Raw genomic sequence first — 24,805 nt, forward strand, 5'->3', positions numbered from 1 at the left:
GGATGTTTATGAGTTTACATGAAAAGTTCTTAAAATGCCTGACATGTAGTTAGATATAAATAAATGCTTGTTAGAAAACTGAAACAAAGGGAACCTTTTTAAAAAATGCTATAAAATTCAGCCTGTGGCTTCAGTGAACTGTTGGGGGTTTTAATGATCACTAAAACATATAGACATGGTCTCAAAAATATTCCTCATTTCCACTTATATATCTTGCCATCCAGGATAACTATCAAATTATTATATTTCTCTCCCAAACAGAACTTCATTCTGTTAGTTTTGTCCCCACATCATCGTAGTTTTTCAAACCTCAAAAACCATAGTTTTGCTTTGATTCATCCCTAATCCCTTCTTATTGTGGCCAATAAGTAGTCCAGCTCACTGCCATTTTCTAATAAATATGTATTCAAATATCTTGCTCTGTGCAATGTAGTATTGACACTCTTGCTCTAAATACTTTAGTATTTTATGCATGAACAAAGGCAGAAACTTCACAAAACATTCTTCCTATCTTTAACCCCAATCCTTCTAACAAAATTTGAACATCATCATCATATGATGTTTAATGCTTTCAGTCTCCAGTTCACTGTCTGCAAATGATTCAAATGCTTAAGCCTTGTAGCTGTGAGGTTCATCAGCTTAATCAGTCCATGTGCCAAATTCTCTTCATGAACTCTTCACATCAATCAAGTGTTCACTACTCCTAGAATATGCTTATATCTTTCCAACTTCAATATTTGGTTCATTAACCACAAAGTTACTTTGTATTTGCCTTTTCTCTCTGTCCATCTATTAATACCAGGTCTGGGAGATTCAAATTTCACTGCTTCCACAGAAACTTCCTGAGCACGCTGACAAATTGACTTGTTACCTGAACCCCTATAGAATCTCCTATCTGTATCAGTAGATGTTGGTGTACAATGATGTGTTTCAATTTAAGAGTTAAGTCTACAGATGTTTGTGATTAAAAAAAAAAAAAAAACTACTGATCTAACGGTTTATAACTGAATATCTTTTAAGGACTATGGCAATTAAGGCATATTCAAGGTTAATGCTAGAGTCCCCCTCTTACTCATTTGCTTATATTTTTCTTGAGCAGAAATTAAAGGATTGGTATGGCAGAGAGCCCACAGTGCTTCCTGGGTGCCAATGGGGGCATTTTGCACAGTATGTAGAAACCCATGATCTTCCCTCAACTCAACTCTTCCCCAGCCTTTTCAATTGTAAAATAAAACACTGTCATCCATTTCTTTCTTTATGAGATCCTGAACCAATCTCCCTTATCTAGTCTATCTAATTCATCACCAAATCCTGCCAAACCCACCAAAAGTATAGCTCAAAACCATCTACTTCTTTCCAGTATTTATGCTACCATCCTAGGCTAAATGGCCAATAGTTTTCTAAGTGGGTCCTCAGTCCCATTTTCACCTCTTCTAATCCATTCTTCACACTGCTAATGTTATCTTTTTAAATACGTGATCATGTTCCTGCTTAAAACAGTGTGAAATGGTATAGTTTTGTTCTTAAAATAGAGGACAACATCCAACAAAACAGCACTGGTCTCATCTCTTGACGCTCTACTATTAAATTCTAGTATCCATACATTCATTTACCTTTAGTTCCTCAAAGTCATTCTTTGATATTCAAGAGCTTTTATATATGCTATTTTCTTTACTTGAAACATTCACTACTCCCTCTCTGCCTGACTAATGCCCATTCCTATTACAGAATAATAGATAAATATTTCTACAAGACTAAGTTAGGTCTTCTTACTTGCTCATATAACTTGGACTCTCCCATACTTAGATGTAACAAAGCTATAATTTACTGCTGACGTAATTATTAGCTTAAAGTTATTCTCCCTTCCCTGCCACTCCACAAGTTACCTTGTCCTGCATATTTTGGTTGCTCAATAAATGTTTATTGAGCAATTGATAAAGTTTCATCAATGCAATATATGTTATGGTGATACAAAGTTTGAGAACCATTGAGACATGCCATTTATTGAGTACTTACCATTGATATCTGCATTTTTATACATTCATATTTTATTTTCATAACTGGACTGTAACCCTTTGAGAGGTGAGAGTAATGCTTTACTATTTTCCTTTTTAGTTATGAACATCTTGAACACAGTTACCATTCAATAACTATTTGTTGAAAAATCTAGAAGCGCAACCTTAAAAGGTACTTTATATAGAGTGGTTAGGTGTCAGCCAAGAGATGACATCTGAACAGAGATGTGAAGGGAGTGAGGGGCGAGTCATACACACATGTGAAGAAAGACAACCCTAAGAAGACAGAAAAGTAAGTGCAAAGGCCCTGTGGTGGGTGGAACCTGCTTGTTGTGTTCAGAGGACAGCAAGGAAGCTCGCACGGCTGCAGAAAAGTTGGGTGAGGGGAAAGTCATAGGGAATTATACCAGGTAGGTAGCTGGGAATCAGAGCATATAGTGCCTTATAGACTGTTAGTAATATTTCAACTTTTACTCCACGTATGTCAATGTGCCATTGGAGAATTTTGAGCTATGAGTTGAAATGATGTAACTTAAGTTTTAAACTATCTGATGATTTAATCCATGTAAAAAGCTTATTTGGCCCAGAGTAAGAATTGAACAAATGCTTACTTCATTATCCTATCACAGGGAATTCATTGAATCTGAGGAAAAAAGGTCAGACATTTACTTCTCAGTCTTTAAACAATAAAGCAAATATGACAACATGGGACAAAATGCAGTATTGTTCCTCTTTTATAATTTATAATATAGTTTATATGTATATAATTATACATATATAAATATATACACAGATTGCTGCTTATTTCTTATATGGAGCAGTGGTACTAGCAAGCTATTCATTGGACAAGCAGCCTATGCTGGTGTGAAATTAGACATGACTAGCAAAGTAATATAAACACTGAACACATACTAGACAGCTTCATGCATGATATGTAATGCATTTTCAAACTACTAAGTGAAACAATAGAAGGTATTCATGTAGTCTGCCGCTAAAAGCTTAAGATACATTTGAAAAGCTTTATATACTGTAAACTCAGTTACCTCATCTAAAAAACATTATGCCATTAGCCTGTAATGTACCAGTACCACCTCTCTTGGACCACACACACGTCAATATGGTGAGTACTTATATTTTAACTCATCTAGCAATCTCCAGACGTGTTTAAATTAAAAAGAAACCCTTTTCCCATGATTTTCAGCCACTTAAAAATGTTCTTATTATAAAATCTGGGTATGTTCTCCATTAATAAATGGCATGCATAATCATTATTGATTTGTTAAATGACCTGAATTTCTCCAAAGCATTTAGTAACAGCTCATTTTAAATTAATTGATTTTCTACTTTCCATATGGTGAGAGTGACTTTTCTTGACACAATATTCTATATCCACAGTGCTTTGAAACAGCAGTGACCACAATGAGTGCTATCAAATATCATGAAAATAGTTCCCCAGTTACACTATTTTTTACAATTTTGTCTTGCCCATGTGCCTGAATGCGGTTAAAATGCAGGATGTGAGCATGTAAGTGGAAGAGATGATATCATCATGGAAAAATTTGATCAGGTTTGCTTTTATGCTCAGGGGGCAACATTCTGTTGGTGCTCTGATGCAGATGAAAAAATGTGTATGTCTATGCTTGTGTGTGTGTGTGTTTTGTGTGTGTGTGTGTGTGTGTGTGTGTGAGCTTCCTTCTTCTAATCCAGGGTTTGTTTTAATTTTTTTTCACGTTTTCTGGGATTTCAATTCAACATGCTTTATTTTTTGTCTTATGCTTCACATATCTTTAATGCAACCCTCATTCACATTACTAAATACTGTCTTACACTTGGAGCTTTTGAAACAGTTTTCCAAAAAGATTTGAAGGAGAGGCCTTTATCAGCAGATCCACATAAACTTGTAAGCTCTGAAACTTGGCAAATTCACCTGGCCTTTCTTCTTCTCCCCCTCATTTTGGATTGTGGGAATTCTATCTAGTTTTACAACGGGGCTGAAAACATTCTCTCTAACATCTCTTAGCACAAAAAGCTCATCAGACGTAAACTCCACTGTAAAAGGAACATCAGAACTTGGGAAAAAATGACTTGTTTTTGCTCATACAAAAAGGTCAGCGCCTACTGGTCTAGGTAAGTAAGAAAGAAGGTAAACATAATAATGATAAATTATATTTTACTTGATCTGAAAATCTATCTACTACCACATACATATATTCTCCCTGCATGCATGCTAGGTCGCTTCAGCAGTGTCTGACTCTTTGCAGCCCCGTGGACTGCAGCCTGCTGGGTTCCTCTATCCATGGGGGTTCCCAGGCAAGGATACAGGAGTGGGTTGCCATACCCTCCTCCAGGGGATCTTCCAGACCCAGGGATCAAACCTGTCTCTTCATGTTTCCTGCATTGGCAGGCGGGTTGTTTATCACTAGTGCCCCCTGGGAAGCCCTTTATATTCTCCCTAACAGAGAGTAAATTCCTTGGGTCTATCTTTATGCCATACTCTTTTTCACCAACAACACATATATACAAAAATATCCAAGTGAATAATATCATCTCCTGTTCCTAACATAAACTCACCAATTAGCTATCAAATTTTAAAATGACATACATAAGTAGGACTCAATTATTATGACATATTTATAGTTTATAATATTCTATATTATTAAGGGCTGATAATATGTGAACTTGCTACCCTTTATGACCATTTTTATCTTTCTTTTTGAGTTATCTATCAATGAATAAAATAACACAATTTTGGAAAGCCAGTAGCAATATTTATTGCTTATTATTCCTGAGCACTGAAATTCTCTGATTCCCTCTTACAGTTTTATAGAAACCTGACTTTTACCTTGGTTGTTAAATAGTGTTTTGGTAGATAGCTAATTAAGGGCTGAGATGAAACAATAGTTCTTATAGTGCCATTTCACTCACCAACTGTTTTATTGGACTTGAGGGGCAGTTATTGAGAAAAAGATGCAAAGAAAAATAAGAAACAAACATGGCAATTTCATCTTTATGGCTTCTTCTGTGATTGAAAAACACAATCCTTGCTGTAACAATACTTCATTTCAGGTCAAAAATATCTCTTGAGAACCTATTACATGAAAGGCCCTACAATTATTCTTCCTCTTAATACTCAATGGTGAACAAACTCATAAAACTATTGGTTATCACTCATCTCATCTTTATTTTTCAGGAACTATGGCAAACATTATAAACAGCATTGAAATAAAATCCTCAAAGTGAATAAAACATTTGGATATTAATATGTTCTTTGTATCATCATTTTTAGTTGTAGCTAACGCTCTGAACTCAAATAATAAATGTGACGTGAATATAAAATAACACCTACAATTAACTAAATAACCAACCTCCTCCAACATTCCCTTCCTAACTAGTTTAGACCTCCATGGTCTATTGCTTCAGGCCATCTCTTGTCAGTACTTTTAATGTCCTTAGACCCTTGTTCTTCCACTGCACCACCCTAAAATTCTCCAATCTCCTGCTTTGTCCATTCCTTAGAAAGTCAATTTTGTTCCATATGATTTTGTGTTAATAGGTCAAAGACTTTTGAGCCAAGCAAAACCAGCAGAGGAAGGAATTTCCAACTTGATAAGAATTGAAGTCTTAAGGATTAAAAAAATCATCTCATAATAACATCTGGATCTGCAAGTAAATGTCTGCATTAATCCATTGATTCACTCATTCGCTTATTTATTCATCCAAAACATGTCACCTGAGCACCTGTATGCCAGTTATTATGATGGACCCATATGTGAATGAAACACAAACCATGTTTTCAAGGATCTTAGAGTAGAATAAAGGAATAAATAAAGAACAAGACAATAGCTAAATATCATAATATGGTGCAGGTGCTCTAACAGACAAGAGCCAATTTGTGGACCCAGAGCCCAGTGAATGAAAGGAATGCCGATCTCAAGCCTTTACTGTAAAGCTTCCTTCTAATAATCAAAGTGACCTCAACTGTTTACTATGCTTTAGGGAGATGGACATGCCATGTGGGGATCAGGAGATAGACAGGTACCTGACCTAAGTCCATGTTACACTATGACTATTGTGGCTTTGAACACATCAGTGGTTAATTTTATTTTATTTTTCCTGAATGTGTACTTGGTATGGGTATTCTTAGCAGTTTTCAGAGTTTTTATTCCCTGAGACAGGAAATAAATTCATATTTGATAGAAGGACCAATTAAGATATCACAATTTTGAAAAAAATTCAGGAATTCATACTACTATCCAGATGTAGTTGTTCCAAATGTGATCTTTTCACTGAAATGTAAGAATAAATATTCTGGTACTTGGCATGCATCTATTAGTATGGAAAATGTAATTTTCTTAACCCTGACAAATAGGAAACTCCAGAAGCAATTTACATATACTTGACAAAAATAACAGAGCACTTACTATCTTGCACATCAGCTTCAGCTCCGTGACATAACCTATAGGGACCATGAGGATTTCAACAACCCACAAGATATCAAACTCTTCCACTATCATGATATTTTACTGATTTGATATTGAAGAGCAGGAATAGGAGGAAAACTAGATGACTTCATAAAATATATTCATTCTATTGGGTGTAAAACAAATTCCATGAGTATCCAGGAATGGAGTTTTGCCAACAAAAAAAATGTTTCTGAGTCCAGTAGTGTTAGACAATATAAGAAAATTGCCTTGTTTGTAAAGGACATCATTCAAGAGTTCCTAGCTAGCTATGGTTGTCTGATGGAGGATGAATCTCAGTTCTAGGATACTTGACATGGAACAACAGACTGGTTCCAAATAGGAAAAGGAGTACGTCAAGGCTGTATATTGTCACCCTGCTTATTTAACTTCTATGCAGAGTACATCATGAGAAACGCTGGACTGGAAGAAACACAAGCTGGAATCAAGATTGCTGGGAGAAATATCAATAACCTCAGATATGCAGATGACCCCATCCTTATGGCAGAAAGTGAAGAGGAGCTAAAAAGCCTCTTGATGAAAGTGAAAGAGGAGAGTGAAAAAGTTGGCTTAAAGCTCAACATTCAGAAAATGAAGATCGTGGCATCCAGTCCCATCACTTCATGGGAAATAGATGGGGAAACAGTGGAAATAGCATCAGACTTTATTTTTGGGGGCTCCTAAATCACTGCAGTTGGTGATTGCAGCCATGAAATTAAAAGATGCTTACTCCTTGGAAGAAAAGTTATGACCAACCTAGATAGCCTATTCAAAAGCAGAGACATTACTTTGACGACTAAGGTCAAGCTAGTCAAGGCTATGGTTTTTCCTGTGGTCATGTATGGATGTGAGAATTGGACTGTGAAGAAGGCTGAGCGCTGAAGAATTGATGCTTTTGAACTGTGGTGTTGGAGAAGACTCTTGAGAGTCCTTTGGACTGCAAGGAGGTCCAACCAGTCCATTCTGAAGGAGATCAACCCTGGGATTTCTTTGGAACGAATGATGCTAAAGCTGAAACTCCAGTACTTTGGCCACCTCATGCTAAGGGTTGACTCATTGGAAAAGACTCTGATGCTGGAAGGGATTGGGGGCAGGAGGAGAAGGGGAAGACAGAGGATGAGATGGCTGGATGGCATCACTGACTCGATAGACGTGAGTCTGAGTGAACTCCAGGAAATGGTGATAGACAGGGAGGCCTGGCGTGCTGTGATTCATGGGGTCACGAAGAGTCGGACATGACTGAGCGACTGAACTGAACTGAACTGAATGCCAATGAAACTTAAATGGTTTATAACGAACTTAGTGCCAGATAATCAACTTGGCCATATTTTCAGTTGTACTCAGCAATACTCTACCATGGAGTAAAAGTGTCACCTACGGGATTAGTTCAATCAGGCCTAAAGATCCAGGTAAATTCCATTAGCACATTATTCACTTCCTATCCTACCCACCTTTTCACACTACATTTTTTCCTCAGTCTGCACCTGTAAACCCACATCAAGTCAACTATGCTTAGTTGACAGTGGGTGAAAAAATAGTCAGGAGTGTTTTCATATCATTCCATGTTATACACCAACATTTATGCTATAGCACACAAGCCCCATTCAGGTGTATCACTTTTTGCCTGGAAAACCCTATAAATAGAGGAGCCTGGCAGGCTACAGTCTATAGCGTCACAGAGAGTTGGACACAGCTGAGCAACTAAGCATGCATGCACTGTAAGAAGGTACAGAACAGAAAAAAACTTTCAAAGATAAAAACTTTAAGCAAGACATTTCATTAATCTAAGCTAGAGATGAAAATTTTGTCCAGTGTTCAGGGACTCAGAGAAATAAGGACAAGAGAATTTAACTTTTATAATAGGAAATAATTAACTTTATTCAAAATTTAAAAATATTTATATTTATTTCCTTTAGTTCTAAGGAATTTGACTTTATTACTGACTTTCCTATTTTTCTCTTCTCAAACCCAGGCAGCAAGATAGCCCATCAAAAATCATTTATTTCTATATCATTCTACCTATATTTCCTCCTTCTTGTCATGATTTACTCTGTTGGTTTAATACTGATAATATATTGGCATTTCAAAATCATGGATTTCTTAAGAAATATTCAGTTATTTTAGTTGCATAGCTAGATACAGATTCCTGTAGAATAATCACAGCTGAGATTTTCTTTTCAATAACCTTTTATCACTTCTACCAAACTTTCCTGTTCTGTCAGAGATATCAGCCATACACACATATTTCTCAATTTCTCTGAATTCAATCTTGATAAGATATTCTCTCAACAAAATGTGCTATTGATTTTTGAGGGGAAAAACTCTAATATTTATGTCGTATTTAATTCCTGGATGATACAACATCCTCAGATACTGCGATCTCACAGCTCAGAGAACCAGGTATTCTTGATGGGCAGATGTACTCTGGGTATTCTATCTGACTAGGATGTTCTTTCCCCTTTGCCGTAAACAAGGGCTGGATTCCACATTTAGACGCTGAAAGCTCAGTTCCTTCATTGGAGCATAATGCAGCATTTACCAAGTAACAGAACTTCTTTTTTTTTTTCTTTTTCCCTTCATGTACTTCAAACCTGATCTAACCACCCAGGGCTCTTTGAAGTCAAAGGAAGCTCTGAACCTAGGGGAACTCTGATGTCTGGGGTAGAGTCTCTTAAGATAAATGAGACAAACAGAAAGCAATGTTAGGAGAAAAAGAGAGGTTGAATCTTTTGAATATTTTTGCACCATGTCAATGCCCCAGTGGTTCAGAGAATCGTGTACACGAATCAGCAAGTTATGACTGGGAAGAAAAACAGTAAATATACAATAAGAAAGGGTTCCTGCAATTGAACTCTTTAGACCAGGACATGAAAGTTCATATATTGATGTAATGATTATTTTGTTTTGATTGGAGATGCCAAGTTGAGTCAGGCAACTAAGGGTCAAAAGGCATAAAACGAACCTTGGACTTATCACTTGTTTTGGTTTTCATATCTCAGTAGGATATTGGAAAGTTAATTCTGTTCAGATTTTTACTGTTAAATTTCCTCAGCTCCTGGATTATTAAAATTTATTTTTATAATGAATTGATCAGATTATGGTATATTTAAACTAATCAAAACTAAATTATACATTCACTTGCAGCCCACTGGACTCAAATGCTTCTACCCAACTATGGCCTAATTTTGTGAAATCTCTGCATTACTCCCATACGAAATGAGAAAACCCAAAGGCTATGATTAACTACTCACAGCTAAGAACATAGAGTGGCTATTTTTTAAATTGATCCACTGATGCTTGGAAAGAATCATAGGATATAATTTATTTTCATTCAGGGTATTTTATTAAGTCAGAATAGGCTATGAGTCATGCATTTATAACTAAAATATTAAATACGTAAACTGTCTAACCTATTTATTCAATTTACTTGCAAATATTAATAGTGCTTAAATCACTCTTAACACAGACATGCTTCACACATACCAGACATAACTTACTCACTCTAATGTGTTTACACAGCTGTAAAATTCCCAAATTAACTATCAATCAGGAAAAGTAAAAATATTACTATGAGAATAAGAACATGAGATTTAAGCTGCTGTAAAAAAATTACAAAGGATTTCCTACTACGTGACTTTAGATGGGATCAAATTTGTTGTTGATTTTTTAAAGTAATTCTAACATCTTCCTCCACTCCAGTATTCTTGCCTGGAGAATCCCAGGGACAGAGGAGCCTAGTTGGCTGCCGTCTATGGGGTCGCACAGAGTCAGACACGACTGAAGCGACTTAGCAGCCGCAACATCTTCCTAAACATAATAGTTTCACTAATTCAGCAAAGTAATTGGTCAGCTCATCTATCTTTTCCACAGTTGTTCTTAAATTTTAAAATGCCAAGGTGGAAAATAATTACTTACACACGTAAGCAAACTTAATATTATAACCTTTAATTTGAAAGTCTCCTTTTTTTCCTAAGGGAAATAGTCCATTTAAACTCAACTACCTGGGTTTTAGTAAGTCAATTCTGGTTTAAATTTAGATTTAATAATAACAAATGTTGTAGAATCTCATATAACAACTATTTCTGTTTATAGACAAAGATGGATTGAAAAACCATGAATTGTGACAAAATTATATTTTGAACAATAATAGCTATGAAGATATTAGCCATTTGGCTTTTCATCTTTTGGAAAATTTCTCGTAAAACTCGAAAAAAGAAAAACTAGCTGTCTTTGCATTTTTCATAAAATAAAGCACATGCTATTTTGATTTAAGCTGCTTTGGAAGTAAGTTGTGAAATATATGAATTTTGCCAAGGGCACAGAAGGCAATTCAGTCAAAAGCAATTGTGTTAACTTCTAACTCAGAATAAATTTGACTTTCTAAGCATTGAAAGTTAGGTCATAATGGGTTTTTTAAAATCTACACTTGTTTAATTATGATGATTGAGCTTTTATGCTAAAATATGTTCATCATAATCAAAATACACTTGAGTTTTTTATTCACTTAAACAAATGACTTAGGGTCAAGAAAGTACTTCAAGTTGTTTAATAAAATCCTGTTGCAGTTTTACTCACTTTGAAAGAAAAATTTCCTTTGTTTCTTTTTATTTTATAGTTTTATTATAAAAATAATATAATTAGAAATAAATGTTTCAAAGGAAATAGCTAGCAAACTCTTGACCTCTAGCTATCCTCAATATTACATATTTTTATGGAGATTTGGGGCAAATATATTTGGATATAACAGCTACATGCTAACTCTAAACTTTCACAAAATACTTTTTTTCTGATTTCCTCTAGTTAATCTAAAATTCTCATCAGGATCTTTTAACTCTCTCAAATGGGGAAGAGAGGTAATGTTTATCATGAGTTTTTTTGTGTCATACTCTCTGGGAGGCACAAAAACATGCTTTTTAATCCTACTTTACAGATAATGAAGCCAAGGCTCAGACACACCCACTCAATAAATAATAAAACTAGAACCCAAGCAAAATCTGTTCAATATTAAAGCCTTTGTGCAACAGAGTAATGCTTTGGGGGCTATCTTACACTTGACAGTCTTATAATTCTGTTCAAGGATCTTAGTTTCTGTTTTAAACAGCAGAAGTTTACAAAATAAAACCAGAAAACTGTACCTTGTTTACACTTTGTTAATTGGAAGAGTTCAAGATCTTAATAAGGAGACAATGAGCTTTCTTTTCTCAACAATAAATAATACAAATAGAGGTTGCATAAATAAGGTTATGCTTTCAAACAAGTCTAGGCACAAAACTTATTTTTCCTCTGTTAATTATTTTAGAGTAAATTTTCTATACACATTGTCCTACTAGGCATCATGTTTTCTCATTAGTGAACAGAAGTAGAGGCCAATTACATTATAATGGAAGCCACAGAGAAAAATAGGTGTCCTAACAGTTCTAATATTAAATTTGTATTTTCATAAGCAATTTCTTCATGTCTAAGCTATGCACAGAGAACCAAAATGAAAGAGCACTTGACTTGGAAAGAGGACCTCTATGCCAAGTTCTTGCTCCATCATTTACTAGCAGGGTGATCTTTCACAAATCATCTAATCTGTATCTAAATACAGATTAGTGAACTCAGTGGTTCCCAAGGTTTGCTGCACATCAGAATCACCTGCAGAGTTGTTTAGATACCCCAACCCCCAGATCCCTCTCCATATGGATTAAATTAGAATGTTCAGGTAAAGGAGCCAGGCCCCATAGTTTTTAAAGATCTTCAGGTGATTCCTTGGCCCAGCAAGGTTTGGGAGCCACTGAACTAACACTTTCACAGAGCTGTTTTTAAGATGATAAAAAAAAATGGAGGAGCTTTGTATACTATGTAATACTTTACAGACTGATATAAAAAACTAAAGAAAAATTTATCCCCAAACTAACTACAGTGCTATAAAAAGAGATATATTAATTCAGGGAGCTTGATCTTTTGTTTAGGTTTTTAGTTCAGTAATCATAAAGAAACTTTACATAATCAGCTTTTCTTTTTCTTTTGCCAGAGTTGGAGAAAGTTTTTCTTTTTCTTTTTTTTTTAAGCTGTCTTAATATTATTTTAACCTCATTTTTTCTTACCTCTTTTCCTTCTCTGTGTAAAATTAAGAAAAGTTTCATCTACATGTTCCCTTCAAAAATAACTAACACCACACTTTTATTATGTGTTTATAATAGCTAGGGAAAGTATTAGAACAATGTGCAGAAAAGAAATCTGAACAATCAGAAAGAAAATAATTTGTCCAGTTACTTAGTTCAATCTACTGCTTACTTAAAAAGAGCAAAAAATTACATATTCTAGATATTTTGTTCTAATATATAGCCATAATAATTCTACTTGGAAACAAAGACCTATTCAGTATGTCTTTCTTAGCTAGATTTTGTTCATTGCCTGATGACACGTTATTTCTTTGCTACATTTTAAATCAATATATCAGATTCAACCAGTTTATATACAGTATTTGTTTCCTATTAATTCCATCAATTTTCATAACCTTCTATTTAATTAAACTTAACCAAAAGGATCATCTGTAATTTGAGTGCAAATAACATGTTACCTAATTAGAAAGCACCCTCCATGTTTTGTTGTTAATAGAGGAATTAATGCATCCATTCACAACAAAATCCTCCAATTAAACTCAATTTGTAAGCTATCACAAATGCAGTCCGCCATCTGACAGTGAATGATTTTGCCTTGTAATCTTTTACCTTGGTGGGCTTGGCAGTGTCCATGCTTTCTTTGAATTTCTCCTGCACAGTTTCTGCAAGTTGACAGAGCAAGGCACCATTATCCAACTTCTCCATAAAAGTCTCTGCCGTAATTTCCTTCCCTGCAATAACAAAAAGAAGTCTTATAAAAGCACAATCATTCCCCAACCCAAATGTGACACTCATGCCAACATATTTGATGCAGTTTTAATCATCAGAATTCCATTTCCCGCTGAGTTACATATCTGGGATAGGAGATCACTGGAAAAAAAAAATGGCTTCTTTGGAATTTTATGATTTCCTTTGGTCTCAATTTGATCTCTTTATGAGCCCAATTCCTTTATCTCCTCATATCTAGGAAAGGAAAGTGAAGTCGCTCAGTTGTGTCCGACTCTTTGTAGCCTATCAGCCTCCTCCATCCATGGGATTCTCCAGGCGAGAATACTGGAGTGGGTTGCCATTTCCTTCTCCAGGGGATCTTCCCAACCCAGGGAACGAACCCATGTCTCCCACATTGCAGGCAGATTGTTTACCCTCTGAGCCACCAGGGAAAACCCCTCATATCTAGGGAAACACTAAAATCCTTCACAGTGGCCACTGTTTCTCATGACTAGCAAAAAGTTTCATGAGACTAGCAGAAATCTGGAAAAATATGTACTTGATTGCATGTATTTCCTTTCACCAAAATCACATATGTCCTGACCTTTCCTCCCTGCCTCTTTGGATCAGTCTCTCAGAGCGATCTGAGGTGCTGTCTTCCCTCTTGGCCCCAAATGAAACTTAACTCACAACTCTCACTTTGTCCATTTTTTTAAGTTGACACTATAATACAGGTAAAGTTAATGCAAGTAATAAACTCTCTATAAGAAAACACTATCCCTCTAACCATTCTTCCCCTTTCTGACCCAGTGCTTAAAGTATGGAATTATTAGGTTTATATCTCGGCTTTTTTGCCTCTCCTCACAAACATCCATAGCTTCAATTACCACTCTTAGGAACATGATTCACAGTTATCCATCCCTGACATTTCAATGGGTAAAAGTTATTTTCCTTCTTTCTTACATGCTCTCAAAGTATATTTTCTTTCTTCTGTTTTTCTTTCCCTTTGTAACAGCTTTATTGTGATATGATTCACATATCTTATAATTCACACATTTAAAGTACATAATTCAATGAATTTTAATATATTCACAGAATTGTACAATTATCATCACAGTCAATGTTAGTACATTTTTGTCTCCCCCCAAAGAAACTGTCTTCTTTATCTCTCTTGATTGCTTCATCCCCTCAGCTCTATAAAACCATTAATCTCTTTCTTAAATGTTCCTCAAAACTCCCTTCCCAAAGCGCTTTCCTTTTGCTAGTTTTCTAATTGTCAGAATACATGTTTCCTTCTCTTTCTAGAACCATAATCTTAATAAAAAATTCATAATCTGATACCTAAACTCTATCAACAAGAGCAATGACTAGTCTTCAAATCCTCAACTTCTGTCTCCATATCACCACCAAAGTTAATATTGCTAAACACAATCCTCACTGAGTCAATCTTCATCCCTAATCTTCTCTTCTACCTAAAAGATAAAACATATACACTTTAACCCAGTATACTAAGTCTTCTCATATGTTGCTAGTCAACCTTTCTACTTGAACTTCCTTATACCCTGCTCCTGGTCTGCACCCTGCCTTCCCAGGTCCATTAGCAGACCTTGCCATTTCCACTCTGATGCCTTTGTTCTAGGCATGGCCTCTGCCTGCAACACCCCCTTAGCTTTTATCTGCCTAGCCAAATTCTACTTTTAATTAGAAATCCAGAGAGATTCTCCGAGCACAATTGATTGCCTTTCTATATGTTCATACTCATGAGTATCACTCAGTCTGATACTCATCAAACTTCCTTTATGGCTGATATGTTTTGCATAAAGTTCCTGTCATCATCAGTACATTAAAAACCTTTTGAGGTATGTATCATTTTGCATGTGTGTTCCTAGAGAGGTAAGCAGAATGTTACTTACATAGAATGCACCTAGTAAATTTGTTCAGTGGGCATGTGAATTAACAAATGAAGAAACAAACTCTTGTAAAACTCTGAGAAAATGTTGGGTATTATTTTCGTGAAAAGTAGTTGAGGCAAAAAAAATAAAAAGGAGGTATTTTAAAGTTTTACACAGAGAGTCATAGGATTACATTTTATCTTGAGAAAATTGTATGTAGTTCAATTCTGTGAACACTTAAGATAAATATAAACCAACTGGAACAAGAGATAAACTACTGGCTTAAAGTTAAACTCACAATATCTAATTCATTTGGTCTTTAAGAAACATCTGTTTTAAATGATTTTTTTTTTATAGTTTGTGGGGGAAGGGCAGGTGAAAGAGGAAAAAGAATTACTTTTTTTATGTTCTTTTTTCCCTACTGGATAGTTCACATTTTAGCCCTCAGTTAGGATAATGATTTCTGCAGGTGGCAAAACATCAGTAGCTCTAAGTACTCACCACAGAGATAGTCTATACAGAACTATTACTATTTTAAAATTGTATGCAGTTCAACTCAATTAAGGAATAAAAGTAGTAGTCTCAAGATACAAAAAGCCAGCATAACAGAATTTTTATTATATATTCACCATATTATATTGCATTTCTAACAATAATAAGAAAGTTATTTTACAAACAAGCATAAAAATAAATATTAGAAATATTTTTTAAATATGTCAAGGTAAAGAAGGTAAACTTTACCTAAACTTAAAGATTCTATTATAGCGTTAATAGAAGGGTGACAAGGGTACAGTAAATTTAAAAGAACTTCTAAGTCATAAAAAGAAAGACGGCATTCATTAAAAAGTCATTAGCAATTTACCTTTTGGTATGACTTTTATTTTTTTCTGAATTATACCTGAAAAAATTTTTGTTATCCTGTTTTTCATGAATATTTGTGGAATTTTACATTGAACATCTGTACCTAATGAAAAATATATTAGGTGCCAGCTTTCAATTCTGTATATTTTATAGTTCCAAAAGGTGGGACTTTTTCTTTTGGCTAAAGCAGACACTATTACATACTTTATAGCTGAAGTGTATGACTCAAATGAAGGAAAAATGCAAGCAGAGAATTTTTTTAAACCTTCACATATAATATATTTTCCATCCAACAATTAAGAATCATAAAATATATACTTTAAATATAGTATATAATTTTAAGAAATCAACTATAATCCTTATATAGGAGGATATATTACCATACTTTCTGCATTAATATTACCAAAAATATATTAAAAACAGAATATAAAGTTAGATGAATTTAATCACAACAAATCCAACAGAATAGACTATGAATCACTAATTACAATTTCTCAAGTGAAAGCTAAACAAAGTTAAATCTCTGTTAGGCAGAACCAGATCTTTAAGATAAATTGTATAGCTGGCTTGAGACATTAGATGGTGCATGCTAGAAACAGTAGGATTCTGGTGTCATAGACTTATTCTATCCCCAATCCTATCTTTCCTTTTTTTTTTTTTTTGTATAATTAGGGAAAGAAGGGGTAATGAACAGATACAATTAAATCGTGGTGGAGTACCAGCCCACACTGGGTTGTCTATATTATTGGCTTGAAGGTTAAACCCCAAATAGCCAAGTCTAGAAGAAATATCTTTACTTTCTGGGTTCATAATTCTGGACTTTGATCTTCACACCATCAGTTCAGTCATGACCAGTGCCAGTAGACAGAGATCAGGGAGGTTGGCTAAATATTGTGATCAGTCACTTCCTCCTAAAATATGAGGGCACAGTGATATGAAATAATCATCTACCTGAAATATTTTGACAGGTGACTAAAATCAGCACACATACTTGTACATACAAGTGTATTTCTCCCAGAAATGTGTGCTAGCCATCATTTCCATAAAGATTATCACTTTTATGTTGCTAGGAAAGAACGTTTTCCTCCTAGTAAGTTAGCAGTTTCCTAAAATATGACAGCATCTAATAATGATATTTAACATTTGAGTTCTCACTATATGTCAAGCACTTTACATGAATTCATGTTTCTAATCTCACAAAACTGCACGGTGTTTATATTGTATCCATTTTACAGATGATGAAATTGATGCATTTAGATTAAATAACTTGCTTAAGCTCACACAGTGAATCTGGCTCTTTAACCCAAAAAGTAGTTATAGAGTCTATGTTCTTAACCACCATGCTTGGTTAGTATTTGCTAAATATACAAATAACTATTTCCTATAATAGTGCATTCTCTCTAATGCAGTTGTCTTTTTCTTTGTAGAAAACTTCACAGAATCTTTCTCTCTAGAAACTCCCTCAGAAAAAAAAGCAAGACAGAATGGGGTTGAAGATAGTGGTGCCGAGAAATGAACAGCAGTCCACCTTTCAGACTGGTGAATGATGGAGAATACCATTTAGGCATGCTCTGATATGGAAGGGCTTTTTATGTGGCGCTAGTGGTAAAGAACCCACTGGCCGGTGCAGGGGGACATGAGAGATGCAGGCTCCATCTTGGGTTGAGTAGATCCCCTGGAGTAGGAAATAGCAACCCTGCAGTATTCTTGACTAGAGAATCCTATGGACAGAGAAGCCTGATAGGCTACAGTTCACAGGGTCACAAAGAGTCAGACATGACTGAAGCAACTTAACACACACGCATGCCCTGATATGTAGCCTGATTCACTGCATAAGAAAACCGGTATATTTTATCTTAAGAGTGATCCAGATATGATCAAATTCTACTCCAATCTCCACTGCACCTCTCAATCATGGTCTACTTCTCCAATTAGAGAACTCAAAGCAACTTGTCTGCTATCAATGCAAATTAGTGTTTTGAGACTGAAATGTAAAGGTTGTAAAATAGGAAATGATTGATTATACCCAGAAACCCTAGATCAGCACCTGCTCCACACAGATTCAGAGTCATTTGTATCAAGAAAAGACAGAGTCGCTTCCATTGGAAAAGCTGGGTGAAAAGAATTAGGGAGTAACTGCTCTGAAAGGTGTCAACTTGTGAATATAAACTTGATTCTTTAAACTTCTGAACTAGCATAAGACACCACCTTTCCTAAGGAATTTTTATTGACTACATCAGGAATATGAGTTCTCTGCAGGATAAGTACTTAGTAAAATGGTTTTATGAAAAAAGAAAAGAGAGCTGTTCCTACCTTGTTAGACAGCAGCAACTCCACTAAATAGGTGCTTAACCTTTTAATGCTAAAAATGGGATTTTTAGAAATAACTGAAAAAAATAAAAATATTAAAATAGGTTGGCCAAAAAGTTCATTCAGGTTTTTCCATAAGATGGTACAGAAAAACACAAGCAAACTTGTTGGCCAACCCAATATATTGATCACAGTAAGCATATAACAACTGAATTTTCTTTTATGCGCATGTAGAAAAGTCTAAGAAAGGGGAAATCACTATAACATCAACTGTCATAGTGCACTTCTAATTATAAGTAAAATCAATTTAGCTTTGCTTGATTTGTAATATATCTTTTGATTTACTCAAAGTCCCTGCATATATCCAAACATATACACCTATATTCTAACAATTTAAGATCCTTAAGAACAATATCAATTTCTGTGATGTTTAACACCTACAATCTTGTCTCAAAAGTATACTCCCATGTGATTCACATGGTGTTATTAAACAAATAATTGAAGATAAAGGTAGACCATCATTTTCAAATGATTAAAGAAATACAAATTAAATAAATAATTTGAGAACATTTATGTTAGTATATGGAGAAGGCAATGGCAACCCACTCCAGCACTCTTGCCTGGAAAATCCCATGGACAGCGGAGCCTGCTAGGCTGCAGTCCATGGCGTCGCGAAGAGTCGGACACGACTGAGCGACTTCACTTTCACTTTTCACTTTCATGCATTGGAGAAGGAGATGGCAACCCACTCCAGTGTTCTCGCCTGGAGAATCCCAGGGACGGGGGAGCCTGGTGGGCTGCCGTCTCTGGGGTCGCACAGAGTCGGACACGACTGAAGTGACTTAGCAGCAGCAGCAGCATGTTAGTATATTTATTTCAAAGTTAAGTCAACAACAGTCTTCAGTAGACCATCAACAATGATGTGTACGTGCATGCTCAGTCACTTCAGTTATGTCCTATTCACAGCCCACCAGGCTCCTCTGTCCACGGGATTTTCTGGCGAGAATACTGGAGTGGGTTGCCATGCCCTCCTCGAGGGCATCTTCCCCACCCAGGAATCAAACGTGTGCCTCCTGCATCTCCTGCATTGCAGGCAGATTCTTTACCACTGAGTCACCAGGGAAGCCTAAGCCCCCAAATCAGGAAATACATAGACTGTGTCTCATCTATTTAAATGATAAGTAGTTGCTATAATCTGGGGCTATTAATTTAATAACATACTGCTTACTCAAAGTGACAAGTCTTTCTCCAAGGTTTATTTGTATAATCATTTGATGTTCAAATATGTCTGAAGGACATAGTTAATTAACAAATCATGAACAAAAATAAAACCAGAAAGCCTAAAATAAAAATCAAATGTGTATATTTAATATATAGCAAGGGATAATGGCCAGATAAATGTTTAAGAGGCAAGATTCTTTTGCTTCAGGTTTCTTTGGCTGTCTTTTCTAAATATTGGTCATAAAACTCCACAGTGCCAGCTACTAGAAACCATACTTGGACTACAGAGATATAGGAGTAGTCAGTAAATATCACCTGGTGATTTTCTTATGAATCAGACTGGTATGCTACCTCACAAACAAATTCTAACTATTATGAAAATGTATTCACCTTCACTATTTATCATAAGACAGGTTTATATCATAATATAAAATTTTTAGTCTGCCATTGCCATATGTGTGTGCTTAGTTGTATCTGACTCTTTGCTACCCCATGGACTGTAGCCCAGTAGGCTCCTCTCTTCATGAAATTTTCCAGGCAAGAATACTAGAGTGGGTTGCCATTTCCTGCTCCAGGGGATCTTCCCAACCCAGGGATCAAACCTGTGTCTCCTACATTGACAGGCAGATTCTTTTACCACTGCACCACCAGGGAAGTCCAAATTTTAGTCTAAAAATTAGCTATTGCAAATTGAAAAAGTTGGCTTAAAGCTCAACATTCAGAAAACGAAGATCATGGCATCCGGTCCCATCATGGGAAATAGATGGGGAAACAGTAGAAACAGTGTCAGACTTTTTTGGGGGGGAAGCTCCAAAATCACTGCAGATGGTGACTGCAGCCATGAAATTAAAAGACGCTTACTCCTTGGAAGAAAAGTTATGACCAACCTAGACAGCTTATTCAAAAGCAGAGACGTTACTTTGCCGACTAAGGTCTGGCTAGTCAAGGCTATGGTTTTTCCTGTGGTCATGTATGGATGTGAGAGCTGGACTGTGAAGAAGGCTGAGTGCTGAAGAATTGATGCTTTTGAACTGTGGTGTTGGAGAAGACTCTTGAGAGTCCCTTGGACTGCAAGGAGATCCAACAAGTCCATTCTGAAGATCAACCCTGGGATTTCTTTGGAAGGAATGATGCTAAAGCTGAAGCTCCAGTACTTTGGCCACCTCATGTGAAGAGTTGATTCACTGGAAAAGACTTTGATGCTGGGAGGGATTGGGGGCAGGAGGAGAAGGGGACGACCAAGGATGAGATGGCTGGATGGCATCACAGAATCGATGGACGTGAGTCTGAGTGAACTCCGAGAGATGGTGATGGACAGGGAGGCCTGGCGTGCTGCAATTCATGGGGTCACGGAGAATCAGACATGACTGAGTGACTGAACTGAACTGAACTTTATGGCATAAATTTTAATATTGGTCTGCGAATCAGTGAAACAACTTTCTTCTCTATCAAATAATATTTATCCACCCAAAAACCTGAATGTAAAATGAGTATTCTTTAAGAAACTCCTTCTTTCAATGGATATATAGGAACAAAAAATATGAATTCAGACTATCATTAATATTTATTGAAATACACAGAAGAAAAAAGTTACAGTTTAGTCAAATATTACTAAAAAGAAATAAGAAATCTTTCCACAAGTAAGGTCCAAACTACAATGGTAAAATCTTGTTAAAAGCTTTAATTTAGTATGTGAATTTCTACCTCACCAAAAAATTCAAATGCTTTATTGGGAGATCAGATGAATTTTGAAACTACTTTCAACCTTCTGTCTCTAGGCTTCAACCAACTATCCCTAACCTTCAAGAAGATAAAAATTAAAAATTGAAAGGATGTTGTATAATAAAATTTGCAAATATTTCTGAGGTGACCAAATGACTAGTAAAATAATCTTAAAATTTGCTTTAATGGCTCCCTTCTAAGATATATGAATGTTAATTATATCTATTATGTGTAATAAAAATATCTTGTATCATAGCCATATATTTTTCTCCCTTCCTTATTATCACCATTCTAGAACATAATGTATTTTATTACCTCTGAATGCTTTATCATTTTAAATAATCTCAAGCTATTGGTCTACTTTCCAAGTTAGCATGAGGATATTTACTTAAAATCTATTATTTTCTACTTTTATCAATTCAAGTTAACAGAAGGTAGTACTCTGAGATACTTTTAAGATTTTTTTTTTCCTGAGAAAATTTCACAAGCTATTGGTTGCAGTTGTGTTACCAACAACTAATATTAAAAACATTAGCCTTCTTATTCTTTAAAAGAAGGATTATTCATTTGTGTAAATTGGTTTCTCCTTGTTTGTGTCTATTGATGATTTTAAACTGGGTCTTAAGAGATGGATTTCTTGGAAACTTAGACTTTTGGAACTGGAATGGACATTAGAGATCGTCTACTCCAATCCCTTCATTTTATGGCTAGGGACACTGAGCCCAGAAAAGATAGCTGAGCGACTTTGGGCAAGTTTCCTACCAAGTGCCAGAGCCAGAACCAGAAGCCAGGTCTCCTGACTCCCAGTTAGAGGCCAGGTCTCCTGACTTTTAGTCCAAGGATATTTCCATTACACATACACTGACTCTCTATTCTTTGAGGCTATCTTGGGCTGCTCACACTGATCAAGCTACTTTGTAAATGATCACATCCACCAAATAAAATGCTTCTGATGAAAAATCATGGGACTTTGAAACATATCTGTGTAATCAGGCTATACTCTAGTTAATCATGATTTCTCCCTGCCTAGAACATTTCAGGGATTCCTCATTGATCATGCAATAAATTATAAACTCCTCAACCTGGTCTTCAAAGCACTATATGCTCTAGCTCCAACAAATCTCATATATCTCCCTGCCCCTCTCCTTTAATCTATGCTGTTGACATAAGCTTTCATTCTGTTCTTACAACACACCAAACTCCTTCCTATCCCACACATACCATTCTCTCTATCCAGGCTCTTTCCCATGATTTGTCTGCTTAGCTATTAATTATTCTTTAGATCTCAGTTTACAATATGTGAAGTGAAGGTCATTCAGCCGTGTCTGACTCTTTGCAACTCCCTGGACTGTAGCCTGCCAGGCTCCTCTGTCCATAGGGACTCTCCAGGCAAGAACACTGGAATGGGTAGCCATTCCCTTCTCCAGGGGATCTTCCCAACCCAGAGATCGAACTCAGGTCTCAGGCATTGCGGGCAGATTGTTTACTGTCTGAGCCAACAGGGAAGCCCCTTAAAAAGGATTTCCCCAAGCCCTTATTTGTTTATTTGCCTCACTCCCACCTCCTTGTTTTTATATTCTTATTACAATCTATATCTTATACAGTTTATAGCAATCCAATTAATCATTCATTGCCACTTATTAAATATTAATTTCATATTCAATCTACTCCGAGCTCTATAAGAACAGGCAATCTGCCTATTCCTAATTACCACTCCACCCTCTAGTACTCACAAGACTGTGCTGCAATACAATAAACACAAAAGCTAGTATTTACCATACAGTTAGCTGATTATGCCAGACCTTGTTCTAAAACCGATCATCTCAGTTGACTCTACAACAGTCCTTCTGAGGTTGGTACTAGTATTACACTTATTTAACAGATGACAAAACCCAAGCACATTCAGATACTTATCTGGTATCACAAAGCTAGTAAGTGATGGAAATGAGATTTGAATTCAAGCATTCTGATTCCAGAGTTCATTTTATTCAAATAATACATTATGCTGCTGCATACTCAAATATTTATCGAATAAATGAATGAACTTACTCACCATATCAAATTAATTGTATCACCAGACTGAATAAATGGAATAACACCACCACGCATAGAGTTTATGTCAGACACTATTCTAAGTAGTGTACATATTTTAATTATTTAATCTCACTGCAACTCTACTCTCATTACCACTTCATAAATGAAGAAACTGAAGCACAGAGATTAAATAACTTGCCCAAGATTGTACTGCTCATAATTGGCAGATCTGGGGTTCAAACACAGGCAGTTTATACCAAGTCTGTGCCTTGCTTTATACACTGCCATGCTTGTGAGAGCCCATATCTGAAAGCAGCTTGAAGTCAATAAAATGCTAATATAACAATAATCAGTGAACACACAAAAGAGGGAGGAAACCCATCTGTTTAAGTTAAACTGAGTTCCTCTGTATAATGGAGATAAATGCTTTTCCCTTGGATAAATGAAAGATGGCCCTTCCTTCTGGTGGATATAGTTCCATAGCACAGTGGAGGTTATTTCTGGGGTGTGATGGATGGTAAGGATGCCTTCTACATTTCTCTTCTCACCCCTTAATTAGGCTTCCTCACAAAAGATACCGCCTGCATTTCTATATCTGGTAGCTCTAGTTAGATGACATAAAACTGTTGAAAACGTGAGGAAAAAGGAAATATCCAACTCTAGGATAAAGGCTTAAAAAATGAAAAGCAACATAAAAATCCAGGGCCATGATGAGCAAAAACAAAAATCTTGCTAAAGGGTGCTCAAACCTCGCAAAACCTTGTTAAAATTTCAGATCCGCAGGGTGCTCTTCTCTTAAACTCTTTCATTCCAGTGGCTAAAAAGTGAAAAAAACACTTACCTTGAAGGAATCCTTTCAATAATAAGATCATGTTGGTGAAATCCTTTCTGTAAATGATAAAGCACTATGCAAATCCTATGTATATTCAATATGTATATTTTATGAACTCTATAAGGACCCTTTTCTCAGGGCTTAAATCAATTTTGTCCTCTGTGAAAAATTACTAGTGAAATAGTATTGTTTTATATGATGATCCTTTAACTGTATGATTCTACTTTGCACATGGTTGAAATTGTATTCTATGACTACGCCAGCACAGTAGAAACAAAACAAAAAAAAAGAGGCAGCCTTAGCAGGAGGCAGTATTTTTCTCATAGACAGTTCTTTTGGAAAAGTATTTAAAAATAAAAGTGCAATGAAAAGAAAAATTTTAGGTCAAGGTTGGATGACTCCAGTCAGCTTATTTGGACAAAGGAGAGGAGTCATTGTTCCAGAGTCTGGGTTTTCAGCAGTTTTAGAGAGTTGGACATGACTTAGCGACTAAACAGCAGAAGATGTATTATAAAACGAGAGCAAAGAAACCAAGTTTTAGAAGCCAGATTTCACAGACTATGGCTCATGTGCAGTGTCGAAAGAATAGGCCAAACTGGCCAGTTGCATGAAAGAAAAGTAAAAATAAATCAGATCAGCAAGC

The 24,805-nt window shown here is 35.8% G+C and overlaps 1 protein-coding gene across 5 annotated transcripts in view; it reads right to left on the minus strand.

Annotated features, from left to right (window-relative positions):
* The window catches only part of GAS2 (growth arrest specific 2), a 141,106-nt gene that overhangs the window by 107,227 nt on the left and 9,074 nt on the right, over window positions 1–24,805 (minus strand). For all 5 annotated transcript variants that reach the window (XM_069564979.1, XM_069564978.1, XM_069564980.1 and 2 more), the window contains exon 3: window positions 13,192–13,313. In XM_069564979.1, the coding sequence (XP_069421080.1) occupies window positions 13,192–13,313 (122 nt within the window). The remainder of the gene's footprint in view (window positions 1–13,191; window positions 13,314–24,805) is intronic.

Source organism: Ovis canadensis, chromosome 21, assembly GCF_042477335.2.
Source record: "Ovis canadensis isolate MfBH-ARS-UI-01 breed Bighorn chromosome 21, ARS-UI_OviCan_v2, whole genome shotgun sequence".
NCBI classification, from domain to species: Eukaryota; Metazoa; Chordata; class Mammalia; order Artiodactyla; family Bovidae; genus Ovis; species Ovis canadensis.